The sequence below is a fragment of the Lactuca sativa genome, chromosome 3 (assembly GCF_002870075.4).
Source record: "Lactuca sativa cultivar Salinas chromosome 3, Lsat_Salinas_v11, whole genome shotgun sequence".
NCBI lineage: Eukaryota > Viridiplantae > Streptophyta > Magnoliopsida > Asterales > Asteraceae > Lactuca > Lactuca sativa.
The window spans coordinates 92,660,594-92,675,776 of NC_056625.2; the positions used below are offsets into that span (position 1 = coordinate 92,660,594).

General features: G+C 40.9%; 1 protein-coding gene across 1 annotated transcript; it reads left to right on the forward strand.

Moving 5' to 3' along the window:
• The first annotated feature begins 12,145 nt into the window (after nucleotides 1-12,145).
• On the forward strand, nucleotides 12,146-12,472 carry LOC111908497 (uncharacterized). Its single transcript, XM_023904320.1, has one exon. It carries the CDS (start codon nucleotides 12,146-12,148, stop codon nucleotides 12,470-12,472), a length of 327 nt encoding a protein of 108 aa, XP_023760088.1.
• The last annotated feature ends 2,711 nt before the right edge of the window (nucleotides 12,473-15,183 follow it).

Here is a 15,183-nt window from a genome sequence, read left to right on the forward strand (position 1 = left end):
AAATACATCATACAAGTACTACAAATAGTCATCAAACAATTGGAAACTCTAGAAGTTCTTATTTAGGTCCACCTTGGACTAGAACTTCCTCATTGGATCCAAATGGACCAATAAGCTTTCAATTTGACTGTCATGGGCTTAGAACCCTAATTGGGCTCTAATTGGACCCATATTAATTTATTTCAACATTTTGGGCCATATTGGGCCTAGAATGAAATGAATTAAAAGCTTTGATTCATGAATAACCTAAACTAGTCCAACAAAAATGTAAAAATCATACTATCTTCTTTTATGTTAAAACTCACCCAAACTAACTCTAATATTGGGCTTAGGAGCAAAAAGCCCAAATTTTCCTTTTCCCTAAAGATTCTCGGCCCAAGGCCCAAGTCCAAGAAGAAATGGAAGAGTTGACTTTCAAGTGACACCTCACTATTACCTCATGGTTATCCATGCATTATATCTCATTCTTCCATGCAAACATCACCTCAAAGTCTCTTCTTCTCCCTCTCTCTCTTGCTCTCGGCCATATACAAACACACACACATTTACAAAAATCTCCCAAACTCCCTCAAGAACACTCCTCCCTCTCCACTCAAGAATCTCGAAATTTAGGAAGCTTTCAAGAGGATCTTTCAAGTTAATCATCACCTTAGGTAAGTTTTTACTTATATTCATGATCTAGCTACTTCATTCCATCAAAAACCTCTTCTAAATCTATTCCAACTTGTGATCATGCACCTTAGAAGTCACCAAACCCGAGATCTACAAGGAAAGGTGCTAGAGCCGAAAATCACCTCATTTTTCTTCCATCTTCTCTTCAAAACCGAAACCACACCCAAGGTGAGCTTCATACCCCCTATTTTCTATTTTTATGAGTTTTGTGGGGGGGGGGGGGGGGGGGGGAATACAAGTGAAAGTGTAGATCTATATGTGTTTTGTATGCCTTGTATGATTTCCATGCTTATATGTGTGTTTTTGTGTGTTATAATGTTGGATCTAGCAATAAAACCCCTCAAAACCGAGATATACTCTATGTTAAATGATTCTAGCATCAAGTATATTTCTACATACAAAGTGTTCCAAGAAAAATAGCTAAATGGCTTAGTAACATTTTCTTTGGGCTAAAAACTCATTTTTTGGACATAAAATGCTAAAAATATAAAGTTAAGGGGCCCAAATTGAAATATTTCGAAATCTGATGGGGGAGATGAGTCAAAACAGTTTCCATGATGTATTTTCTGAAAATATACTTGTTGGAGGATTAAAAACATAAATTTCAAGCTTAATGGGCTAAAAATGACATTTTTGGCCCCATAGGGCCCATTATGCGAAATTTTCTGTTTTGGAGGGCCAAAACTGTGCTTTTCTGTAAAACAGTGGACTATTTGTGTTCCAAGTCCTTTTCAAAGGTTTAAAATGCTTTTTAAATTTAAAAAGGATTAAAGTTGCAAAAATTTTACAATTTGGGCCAAAATTGTCAAAACTGCGAAAAAGAGGGGTTATAACCGAGAAAACAGCATTTTCAGGGACATAAACTGTTTTCAATGAAAACTATGCTGAAAAATATTAATTTCAATGATTTTTGGTGTTAAAATATCAAGAAAAATGATTTGAGGACCAAACCGGAAAGTTATTTAATTAAAGGGGTGAAAAAGTAAATTTTACAAACAATGAGGGGCTGAAAACAGAAAACTTTCAAGGCTAATTCAATACACGCAATTTGATCAAATAATGGCACCGCGACTATCGATGAAATACAATACACAACGATACCAAAAGTCGTTGTTAAACGAATTGGTTCGGTCTCGAACCAATAAAAATCCGAAACTACTAACACGACGATACTACGATTCATACAAGTAACGTTTGGGAATTCAATATACATGCGAGTGTGCACAGACGTCTACGCACCATCTTTGGGCCCCAAAAGTGTAAAATCTTGTTTGTTGGGCCTAGCTAGCCCAATGACCTGATCTTAAGGCCCGAAGACCTCTACCTTACGAAGTGTTGCGTTTTACCGATCTAACACAACGTAAAAGGACTTTCAATGGCTTGTATACTATTGATCCCCAAGGGTCCTTTGGTATTGCTAGTAAAGTCGACATTTCATGCGAGGCGGGTCTGGGACCCCTCGTACATTTTTTTTTATCCCCAACCGGTTAATGGAGTCATCGAGGTCTTCGTGTCCTCTTTCTCCTCGGATGTGGGATTACACGTAGTTAGGGCGGTTGGATAACGTGATTAGTACGGACGACGCCTACGGGATCGTTAGTATAGCTATAAACTGGTCGTTTGTGTAACGCGTGTTTGTAGTAATTAATCATGCTCAAAAATAATCCAACGTCGCCTGGGATTGATACTACACGCGTTGCAATGGTTTCAATGTAAATTCATGGAATTCAAAGAATTAGGAAAACAACGGGTTTTCCTAGGGTTTTTCAATACATACGGATTCGAAATGCATACAATTTTAATGAACAGTTTTTACAAGTATAGAAACAAACAAGCATACCTATGGATCTTCACAAACATTTTCAAAAGCATTTCTTTTCAGAAAATATCGGATTTTCTGGTGGTTTTCATACGATACGCAACATTGTTTTTCAAATACCGCTTATGAACTCACCAACATTTCACATGTTGACGTTTTTTTTAAAATACTTGTATTCTCAGGGAACTAGTGAATTCAAGGAAAATGTACTCAGTGATGGCTTGCAGTTTACTTATTAACGAACTGAACAATTTATTTGGGAATGTAATGTTTAAACAATGTACTTCATGTGAACTTTATTGGTTGTATTATATTAATGCATGGTGACGAATGTTGTTACGTTTCATATATATTCAATGTTATGGTATTCAGTTGAGTCACGACAGCTCCCGAACGTTTCCGCCGCCTGGTTCGGGGGTGTGACAGGTTGGTATCAGAGCTTTGTTTATAGTGAACTAGCATGTCAAGCCACACATTGATATGCAACTATAAACCAAAAAGAGGGACTAACATAACTCTGAACAAAACAAGTAAATAAAACACACTTGCTTGCATTAGGAATAAGGACCTAACGCCGAATCAAACACAATAATGCTGGCATCTCGGTTAATTCGGGACTGTTCTTAGTGATACCAAGGAGTGAATGTAGCCTGATCAACTACATTCCCTCCAAAGTAAAACTAACACACGTCTTGATGAGATCGGGATAGCTAGGGAACCTAAAACTATACCCTTTATCACCAAAAAGAGAACGCTTGCTTAGTCTGTACAATAGTCATAGCATCCTAGGAATAATGTTAGCATATTTACATACTCGCGCAGACAGCATGGCTGGTTTTCATCACCCTGGAGACCCCTATTTCCCTAATCAGGGAAACAACGGGTGGCTAGAGGAGGAGGAGCCTGAGGAAGAGCAGCAGGGTATCCAGTTTCATCAGGTCCTAGTAGCTCACGGGATGCTTGAGGATGAACCGGGAGAGAATCCAGGGGAAGCGCACGACGTCGGACCCGACGAATACGTAGACACTGACTACGAATTTGGAGAGATCGATGACGACGACGAGGAAGGTCAGGTCGGGGACCAGGACCCCGTCCCGCCATGCGAGAACGAGGCACAACCAGATCACCCCGCTCCACCAGTGAACCCCCCAAGAGAGAACCGTTCCCTCGAAGCTGAGATCGCCGCACTGCGACAACAGCTGTATGCTATGGAAGCTCGGGCAGTGCGAGCAGAGCATGAGAGGGATGAGGTTATTGGAGACATGGCAGAGATGGCGCAGTTACTGGCGCAACATTTCGGCATATGACCTCGGCACCACCTCCAGACGCAGCTCATCGCGGTTAGGGATAGACTTATCATAATAGGTCATTAGGAACTATGTTGTGTACTCCGGCCCTATGTTTAAGTGACTACACTACTCATGGAGCCGTTATGCTGTCGAATTAGTGTCACTTATGTATGCTCTTACGAGCAAATTTTCTTGTATTAAATGCGGATAATATTAATGAACTTTTGTGTGTTTTGCTATGATATTACAAGTTGTTATGTGTTGAGACGTTATGATTGTATGTCCGATGGTAGTAAGGTCTGAGTTCGTACCATACACCTAGTTAGTAGGATCACAACCTCACAGAAACCACATACACTCAACATCTTTCCGTTTCATGACAGAAAGATGCCTCGCCGAGCTACTCGCAGAAATCCCGAACCAACCCCGCCTGAAGTTGACACCACTGCTTTCCAGGCAGCCGTGTCTGCTGCGGTCACAGCAGCTATGGCACAACTTCACCGAGGGAACAACGGAGGAGGCAACGGGCAAGGATCCGGAAGTTCGAACAACGGGACAAATCAAGGACCCACTAAAATGTGCACCTACAAGGACTTCACAAACGCTAAACCACGAACTTTCAACGACACTGGAGGGGTGATCACTCTGAAGCGATGGATGGAGAAGGTAGAGTCGGTATTCGAGATATGCGATTGCCCCGAGCAGATGAAGGTGAAGTTCGCGGCCTGCACTCTTGTCGACCAAGCACTCACTTGGTGGAACAGACACGTAGAAGCTATGACGCTCCCTGTCGCCAACTCTATCCCATGGGCAGAAATGAAAGAAATGTTAATGGCTGAGTACTGCCCCCGAGGCGAAATACAGAAGATGGAGCAAGAGCTATGGAATCTCACTATGCAGAATGCGAACATCGATGCCTACATATCGAGATTTAGCGAACTATCTCTGCTGTGACCGGGGATGATCGCATCCGAAGGAAAGAAGATTGAGCGATTCATCTGGGGAGTGAAACCTCCCATTCAAGGGAATGTGATAGCTTCGAACCCTGAAACGTTTGACAGTGCGAAGAGATTAGCGAAGAGGTTGCATGATCATAACAACAAAAAGGGCGAGAAGCCAGTGGAGGCTGAGAAGAAAAAGGAGGGTGATGGAAAGAAAGGGAGGAACAACAAGAGAAAGGGGCGTCAGGGCCCCGAGACCTCTAAAAAGCAGCAGACAGTGGCAGTTAACGCTGTCACCGCACCGGTTCCAGCCACACCACATGCTCCAGCCTCAGCTGCTTCAAATGCTACAAGACCCTATTCCGGTAATCTTCCCAAATGCAATAAGTGCGGTTTCCACCATCACGGCGAATGCAGGGAATTCCATTGCACCAGTTGCAACCGAAGGGGACACACTGCAAGGTTCTACAGGGCTTACCCTCCTCAGAATCAAAGTCAGGGAAACAACTACAACAACAACAACAACCACCGCAATAACAACAACACCAATGTCGGCGGCAACAATGCAGGGCCTAGCTACACCTGCTTCGGGTGTGGAAGGACGGGGCATTTCCGCCGAGATTGCCCTAACAACAACTCAGGAAACAGAGGAGCAGGAAGGATGCTGACTATGGGTCAGGGTGAGGCAGTTCAGGACCCCGCAGTCGTGACCGATACGTTTCTCCTAAACCACACTTATGCATGCATCTTATTTGACACCGGAGCGGAACGAAGTTTCGTAAGCGAGAAGTTTAAACATTTATTAAAGCAACAACCCCAGAAGCTAAATGAAACCTATACGATGGAAATGGCCAATGGGAAAACCGAATCCACTAGGGAGATCTACATCGGATGTACCCTAACCCTTAACCAACACGTCTTTCGAATAGACCTAATGCCAGTGTAAATTAGGAGTTTTGATGTGATAATCGGCATGGATTGGTTAAGCCCCCACCATGCTGAGATTATGTGCCATGAGAAGGCCGTTCGCCTTCATCTCCCAAATCATGAAACCCTAGTAATTTACGGAGACAAACCCAGCACGAATCTTCGTCTCATCTCGTGCATCAAGGCACAAAAACATCTGCGAAAGAACAATTTGGCGTTCTTGGCTCACATAGTGGACAAGACCAAAGAAGAAACTAACCTTCAAGATATTCCGGTAGCGTGTGAATTTCCGGACGTGTTTCCTGAAGATCTTCCAGGAGTACCCCCAGAGAGACAGGTTGAGTTCCGAATCGACCTCGTTCCAGGAGCAACTCCTCTCGCTAAATCACCATATCGGTTGGCTCCTGCTGAAATGCAGGAATTGTCCAACCAACTCAGTGAGCTTCTGGACAAGGGATTTATCCGACCTAGCTACTCGCCATGGGGAGCTCCGGCGCTCTTTGTCAAAAAGAAGGACGGATCTTTCAGAATGTGCATCGATTACAGAGAGTTAAATAAGCTCACTGTTAAAAACCGCTACCTACTCCCACGAATCGATGATCTATTCGACCAGCTCCAAGGAGCTAGTTATTTTTCTAAAATAGATCTACAGTCCGGATACCACCAACTCAAAGTCCGAGAAGAGGATATTCCTAAAACCGCTTTCCGAACCCGCTACGGACATTATGAATTCGTCGTAATGCCCTTCGGTCTAACAAATGCACCTGCCGCATTTATGGACCTAATGAATCGAATCTGTCGACCGTTCCTTGACAACTTCGTCATTGTGTTTATCGATGACATCCTCGTCTATTCTCGAAGCAAAGAGGAGCATGGCCAACATCTCTGACAAGTCCTAGAAACTCTGCGGTCGGAAAAACTGTACACCAAACTCTCCAAGTGTGAGTTCTGGCTCCGGAGTGTGAATTTCCTAGGCCACGTAGTTAGCCAAGACGGAATTCATGTGGATCCCTCTAAGGTCAAAGCTGTGGAGGGATGGGCAACTCCGACCACGCCCACAGAAATTCGTCAACTTTTAGGCCTAGCAGGCTACTATAGGAGATTCATCCAAAACTTCTCTAAGATTGCCAAGCCGCTTACCTCGCTTACGCAAAAGGGCGTGCCATTCAAATGGACGGACCGACAAGAGATTGCGTTTCGAACCTTGAAGCAAGCTCTCTGTAGCGCTCCTGTACTACCTCTACCTGAAGGAACGGAAGATTTTGTGGTCTACTGTGACGCGTCGAATCAAGGCTTAGGTTACGTTCTCATGCAATGTGGAAGAGTGATAGCATATGCATCCCGCCAACTAAAGGCGCACGAAGTAAATTACACGACCCATGACCTAGAACTGGGAGCCGTGGTCTTCGCTCTGAAAATTTGGAGGCACTACCTATACGGTACAAAGTGCACCATATTCACGGACCACAAGAGCCTCCAGCACATCTTGAATCAGAAGGAACTGAACATGAGACAACGAAGATGGGTGTAATTGCTAAATGACTACGAATGTGAGATCAAGTACCATCCAGGCAAGGCCAACGTGGTAGCTGATGCATTAAGTCGGAAGGAGTACTGTAATCGCCGTACGAAAACACACTCGATAACCATTCAATCTCATCTGGCCACTCAAATTGCATCAGTCCAATCGGAGGCTATGAAAACGGAAAATAGAGCTAGCGAGGCATTGCGCGGGATGGAAAAGAACCTAGAAAGAAGAGAGAATGGGGTATACTACTTCATGAACCGTATTTGGGTCCCAAAAATCGGAGGATTTAGGGAGGCCGTTATGAAGGAAGCCCACAAAACACGATACTCCATTCATCCCGGTTCGGACAAGATGTATTTGGACATTAAACAACACTATTGGTGGCCTAACATGAAGGCGGAAATTGTGACCTATGTTAGTAAGTGCCTTACGTGCGCCAAAGTAAAGGTGGAATACTAGAAACCTTCAGGATTGTTACAACAACCGGCAATCCCTGAGTGGAAATGGGAGGGGATTTCTATGGATTTCGTGACCAAGCTACCCAAGACGTCGGACGGTCTGGACACCATATGGGTAATAATCGACCGACTGACGAAATCTGCCCATTTCCTGCCAATCAAAGAATCCTACAAGATGGAGAGACTGACGCGGTTGTACATACGAGAAATCGTAAGACTCCATGGAGTGCCAAAATCTATTATCTCGGATAGGGACAGTAGGTTCACATCGCGCTTTTGGCAATCACTCCACAAGGCAATGGGAACTCATCTCGACATGAGCACCACGTATCACCCACAAACGGACGGCCAAAGCGAACGAACCATTCAAACGCTTGAATACATGCTTCGTGCATGTGTGATAGACTTTGGGAAGTCTTGGGATACCCACCTACCGTTGATCGAGTTCTCATATAACAATAGTTACCATTCGAGCATCAAGGTGGCTCCTTTCGAAGCACTGTACTGGCGTAAATGTAGATCACCGTTATGTTGGGCTGAAATAGGTGATACCCAGCTAGCAAGAACACATATGTTGGACAAGGCACTAACGGGACCAGAGATCATTCGCGAAACCACAGAAAAGATCGTTCAAATCAGAGCTCGATTGCAAGCATCGCGTGACCGACAAAAGAGCTACGCCAACAAATGGTGGAAGCCCTTAGAATTTCAGGTCGGCGATCGAGTACTGTTGAAAGTCTCACCCTGGAAAGGGGTTATACGTTTCGGAAAACGGGGAAAGCTGAACCCGCGATACATTGGACCTTTCGAAATCGTCGCCCGAATAGGTTTGGTAGCCTACAGACTACAACTACCCGCAGAGCTAAACGGTGTACACCCTGTGTTTCATGTCTCTAACCTGAAGAAGTGCCTATCAGATGAAACCCTTGTCATTCCTATTGACGAAATCGAAATCAATGAGAATCTCTTGTTTGTTGAAGAACCAATCGAAATCATGGACAGGGAGGTGAAGCGTACTAAGCAAAGTCACATCCCGATCGTGAAGGTACGGTAGAACGCAAAGCGTGGGCCAGAATTCACGTGGGAACGCGAAGATCAAATGAAGCAAAAGTACCCTCACCTATTCTAGCATTCTCAAATCTAGCTTTCAAACAGAATTTCGGGACGAAATTCCCTCTAACGGGGGGATGATGTCACAACTGGAAATTTTGCGTCATGTAATCTATACACTCAAGTCAATGTGAATCAAAAACTTAAGAACATGTGTGACACCTATGATTATGACATCAAAAACTTCAATCAAATACATCATACAAGTACTACAAATAGTCATCAAACAATTGGAAACTCTAGAAGTTCTTATTTAGGTCCACCTTGGACTAGAACTTCCTCATTGGATCCAAATGGACCAATAAGCTTTCAATTTGACTATCATGGGCTTAGAACCCTAATTGGGCTCTAATTGGACCCACATTAATTTATTTCAACATTTTGGGCCATATTGGGCCTAGAATGAAATGAATTAAAAGCTTTGATTCATGAATAACCTAAACTAGTCCAACAAAAATGTAAAAATCATACTATCTTCTTTTATGTTAAAACTCACCCAAACTAACTCTAATATTGGGCTTAGGAGCAAAAAGCCCAAATTTTCCTTTTCCCTCAAGATTCTCGGCCCAAGCCCCAAGTCCAAGAAGAAATGGAAGAGTTGACTTTCAAGTGACACCTCACTATTACCTCATGGTTATCCATGCATTATATCTCATTCTTCCATGCAAACATCACCTCAAAGTCTCTTCTTCTCCCTCTCTCTCTTGCTCTCGGCCATATACAAACACACACACATTCACAAAAATCTCCCAAACTCCCTCAAGAACACTCCTCCCTCTCCACTCAAGAATCTCGAAATTTAGGAAGCTTTCAAGAGGATCTTTCAAGTTAATCATCACCTTAGGTAAGTTTTTACTTATATTCATGATCTAGCTACTTCATTCCATCAAAAAACTCTTCTAAATCTATTCCAACTTGTGATCATGCACCTTAGAAGTCACCAAACCCGAGATCTACAAGGAAAGGTGCTAGAGCCGAAAATCACCTCATTTTTCTTCCATCTTCTCTTCAAAACCAAAACCACACCCAAGGTGAGCTTCATACCCCCTATTTTCTGTTTTTATGAGTTTTGTGGGGGGGGGGGGGGGGAATACAAGTGAAAGTGTAGATCTATATGTGTTTTGTATGCCTTGTATGATTTCCATGCTTATATGTGTGTTTTTGTGTGTTATAATGTTGGATCTAGCCATAAAACCCCTCAAAACCGAGATATACTCTATGTTAAATGATTCTAGCATCAAGTATATTTCTACATACAAAGTGTTCCAAGAAAAATAGCTAAATGGCTTAGTAACATTTTCTTTGGGCTAAAAACTCAATTTTTGGACATAAAATGCTAAAAATATAAAGTTAAGGGGCCCAAATTGAAATATTTCGAAATCTGATGGGGGAGATAAGTCAAAACAGTTTCCATGATGTATTTTCTGAAAATATACTTGTTGGAGGATTAAAAACATAAATTTCAAGCTTAATGGGCTAAAAATGACATTTTCGGCCCAATAGGGCCCATTATGCGAAATTTTCTGTTTTGGAGGGCCAAAACTGTGCTTTTCTGTAAAACAGTGGACTATTTGTGTTCCAAGTCCTTTTCAAAGGTTTAAAATGCCTTTTAAATTTAAAAAGGATTAAAGTTGCAAAAATTTTACAATTCGGGCCAAAATTGTCAAAATTGCGAAAAAGAGGGGTTATAACCGAGAAAACAGCATTTTCAGGGACATAAACTGTTTTCAATGAAAACTATGCTGAAAAATATTAATTTCAATAATTTTTGGTGTTAAAATATCAAGAAAAATGATTTGATGACCAAACCGGAAAGTTATTTAATTAAAGGGGTGAAAAAGTAAATTTTACAAACAATGAGGGGCTGAAAACAGAAAACTTTCAAGGCTAATTCAATACACGCAATTTGATCAAATAATGGCACCGCGGCTATCGATGAAATACAATACACAACAATACCAAAAGTCGTTGTTAAACGAATTGGTTCGGTCTCGAACCAATAAAAATCCGAAACTACTAACACGACGATACTACGATTCATACAAGTAACGTTTGGGAATTCAATATATATGCGAGTGTGCACAGACGTCTACGCACCATCTTTGGGCCCCAAAAGTGTAAAATCTTGTTTGTTGGGCCTAGCTAGCCCAATGACCTGATCTTAAGGCCCGAAGACCTCTACCTTACGAAGTGTTGGGTTTTACCGATCTAACACAACGTAAAAGGACTTTCAATGGCTTGTATACTATTGGTCCCCAAGGGTCCTTTGGTATTGCTAGTAAAGTCGACATTTCATGCCAGGCGGGTCTGGGACCCCTCGTACATTTTTTTATCCCCAACCGGTTAATGGAGTCATCGGGGTTTTCGTGTCCTCTTTCTCCTCGGATGTGGGATTACACGTAGTTAGGGCGGTTGGATAACGTGATTAGTACGGACGACGCCTACGGGATCGTTAGTATAGCTATAAACTGGTCGTTTGTGTAACGCGTGTTTGTAGTAATTAATCATGCTCAAAAATAATCCAACGTCGCCTGGGATTGATACTACACGCGTTGCAATGGTTTCAATGTAAATTCATGGAATTCAAAGAATTAGGAAAACATCGGGTTTTCCTAGGGTTTTTCAATACATACAGATTCGAAATGCATACAATTTTAATGAACAGTTTTTACAAGTATAGAAACAAACAAGCATACCTATGGATCTTCACAAACATTTTCAAAAGCATTTCTTTTCAGAAAATATCGGATTTTCTGGTGGTTTTCATACGATACGCAACATTGTTTTTCAAATACCGCTTATGAACTCACCAACATTTCACATGTTGACGTTTTTTTAAAATACTTGTATTCTCAGGGAACCAGTGAATTCAAGGAAAATGTACTCAGTGATGGCTTGCAGTTTACTTATTAACGAACTGAACAATTTATTTGGGAATGTAATGTTTAAACAATGTACTTCATGTAAACTTTATTGGTTGTATTATATTAATGCATGGTGACGAATGTTGTTACGTTTCATATATATTCAATGTTATGGTATTCAATTGAGTCACGACAGCTCCCGAACGTTTCCGCCGCCTGGTTCGGGGGTGTGACATGTTGTATGGTCATAGGTGTAAGACTCCAGTTTGTTGGGGTGAGGTTGGGCATCGAGTTATGGGAAACACCGAGGTGGATCTTAAGACCACCGAGTTGATTTAATAAGTGCATGACTGGTTGCGAGTCGCACAGAGTCGTCAGAAAAGTTATGTCGAACGACGTCGTTTGGATCTCGAGTTTCAGGTGGGAGATTTTGTTTTGCTAAACGTGTCACCTTGGAAGGGTGTCATTCGGTTTCAAATTAGGGGAAAGCTGGGGCCCCGATTTATTAGACCGTTTAGGATTTTTGCCCACGTTAACATGGTTGCTTATCGATTGAATCTTCCAGATGAGCTAAGTCAGATCCATAACACATTCGGTGGAGGAGAGCTCTGGAAGTGTGTATCAGATGAATCTACAATTATTTCATTGTGTGACATTCAGGTGGAGGAGAGCCTGAATTATGTTGAGAAGCCCATTGTAGTTCTGGATAGAAATACTAAGGCTCTTTGCAACAAAGATGTGAAGCCAGTGAAGGTGCAATGGCAACACTGGAGAGGCTCCGAATGGACCTGGCAGCCAGAGGACGAGATGAGAAAGCATTATCCAGATCTTTTCGCATCAGCAGACTTCGAGGATGAAGTATAGTTCAAGTGTCACACCCCTAAACCGAGACGGTAGAAACGTTCGGGGGTGGAGGATGTTATGTACAACATCACAACAATAGCATCGTAGTAATCAAAGTAAACACGACCATTACATTAAATATATAAGGTATTTACATCTGTTCGATACATAGTTCGTATGACAACAAAATGTATAACAAAAGTATAAAAGACACGACTCTAAAAGCTCCGTCTTCTCAAAACCTGCGGGTGCCTGTATACCGGTTCCTTGAGAATACAAGTGGTTTTAAAAGTGTATCAACATTTCAGTTGGTGAGTACATAAGAATGTTTTCTTAATGAAATATTGTCTTGGAGTCTGTAAAAATGTTTGTATGTTTCTCAACAAAACCAATATTTTCTTCAGTAGTGAAGAGTAGGTCATAGACCTTAAGACCAAAATGTATGTTTGTTACTGTATTCTGAAATTGTACATGAATATTTTTGTATGTATGCCTGGGTACCACCAGCTGTATTGTATTGTGTTGTTTTGTATGAAAACTCTAGTATGAAATCCATGGATATCACCAGTAATTATGTATAGTAATGTACTATATGAAAGCCTTTGTATGAAATCCCTGGATACCATCGGTAGTGTATAAAATTGTTCTGTATGAAAACCCTGGATACCACCAGTAATGTATACTATTGTTTTGTATGAAAACCCTGGCTACCACCTGTAATGTATAGTATTGTTCTGTATGAAAACCCTAGCTACCACCAGTAATGTATAGTATTGTTCTGTATGAAAACCATGGCTACCTCCAGTAATGTATAGTAGTTTTATTACTTAAAATAAAACCATGTGTTTGTATTCCCTGGAATCCTCCAGTTGTATTGTATAGTAGTTCTATTAATTAAAATAAAACTATTTTAAGAATTGAAATCCCATAAACAAATAGTTAGTTTATACTATTGTAAGTTTCATAAAACCATGCTTGATATGACCTAGTGACCTCTCCAACGTTCTTCAAGCGCCGGATATTATGACATTTGTCACCGCAGGCATGCCTGCCTAAGTGTAGCTAGCAGTTCAGGTGTAGGATTGTCAGTCCCGCATAGATCTATACACAAATCTCATGCTCTTACTCTAGAAGACTCTGGTTATCCTGTATAGGATTTAGTTCCATACCCTGGTGGATATAATTGAAGTAGTGCCTCACAACATTGTATTAACTAGTTTACGTGTAGTGTTGTAATGTTCTCTTGTACTTGAAAATGTATGTATAACCTTGTAGTAATGTAATTTTTAACGTAAAATAATTATACTTAAATAATTATTTGGTAATGCATCCCTTATACCCAGGAAATTTTATAGTGTTCCATAAACTATATCTACCATAGTTTATTTGTTTGTTTCTGAATAATGTTCTTGAACTAGTAAAACAGTGTAATGTATCCCAAACTATACATATTATAGTTTAAAAGTATGTTCTGTATTGTTATGAAAACTTTGCAATTATGGTTATGTTGAAAACTACCCTTATGCTCAGCATGTTACAAAAGGGATAAAAATATTTGAATATTTTTATAAAATGTAGTGATTTCTCGGTTTGTATTAATTGCAAAAGATTTTAATCTGTTTGAAATTGTTTGAATAAAAAAAAATCCTTGTGTATAACTTGTAACCCCCTGAAAACATTAAAAACAGTAAAAATGTAGGGGTATGAACTCACAGTTGTTTGTGCACGTGTTCAACAACGAGACTGGAAAGATGACCCTCGAGTTGGCGTACCTGAAACTAATGGTATCCTAATAATATATAAATACATAATTGTAATTAAATTGGTGAAAGCATTAATTAAAGTTTTAGAAAACACTTGTTTTTGTGTTGAGAGTGATTACCGAAAATTGCACAAGTGTTGAAGGGTTTTCGGTTGCAAGGAGTTCTCTGCCGAAAACGGTTCTCGGCCGAACACAGTTTTTCGGTCCAGGGCTGTTTTCGGTTACTTGAAGGTTTGAAGGATATTCTTGGTGTTATTTGTGAAAATATGAAGATTTGAAGGTTTTCTCTTGAAGATATGAATGTTCTTGGATGATCCTTGGGAGCAAATTGAGAGTTTTTTTTGGGCTGAATTGGTGAAGAATGATCAAGTTTTCGAAGGAAATATATATACCGGTTGCGTTTTAGGCCGGAAATGGGTTCTCGGCCGAAACTTGTTTTCGGTCCGAACGTTTTCTGCCGAAAACGAGTTGCTGAACGAGTTTTGGTATTTTAGAGGGAAAAATCTTGATTTTTCGAGTGTTTTTGGTTTCGAAATCTTATATAAACTTAATTTATATATTTAGATTATTTTGTAACCCTCACGACCTTAACGGAATATAATAAAAGCTCAAATTTTATTTATCAGGTTTGACTTTTATTGATTGGAAAAGTATCGGGCTGTCACATCAAGTGGGGGAGAGTTGTACCGGTCGGGATTCAGGTAGTTACACTTATTACCCCTAGCATGATGGTTATTGTTGATGGCTGTTGAGCACTATAACACTCCTATGGTGCACATACAATCCTAGATGCTTAGGATCTAAGTTTTCTCTAATTATACAAGCAATATTGTTTTTCCAAAGCATCGAGCCTAACTAGCATACAAATGTGATGTTTGTATCATAAAAACTAGTTAGATGATTACCTCTTTATGTAACTAGTATCAATTGGCCTTTAAGAGCTTAGCACCTCAAGTGTGATGCCTCCAAT

Bases quoted from the DNA above. Each gene is read 5' to 3' on its own strand.
- LOC111908497 (XM_023904320.1), top strand. From the start codon at position 12,146: ATGGTTGCTTATCGATTGAATCTTCCAGATGAGCTAAGTCAGATCCAT.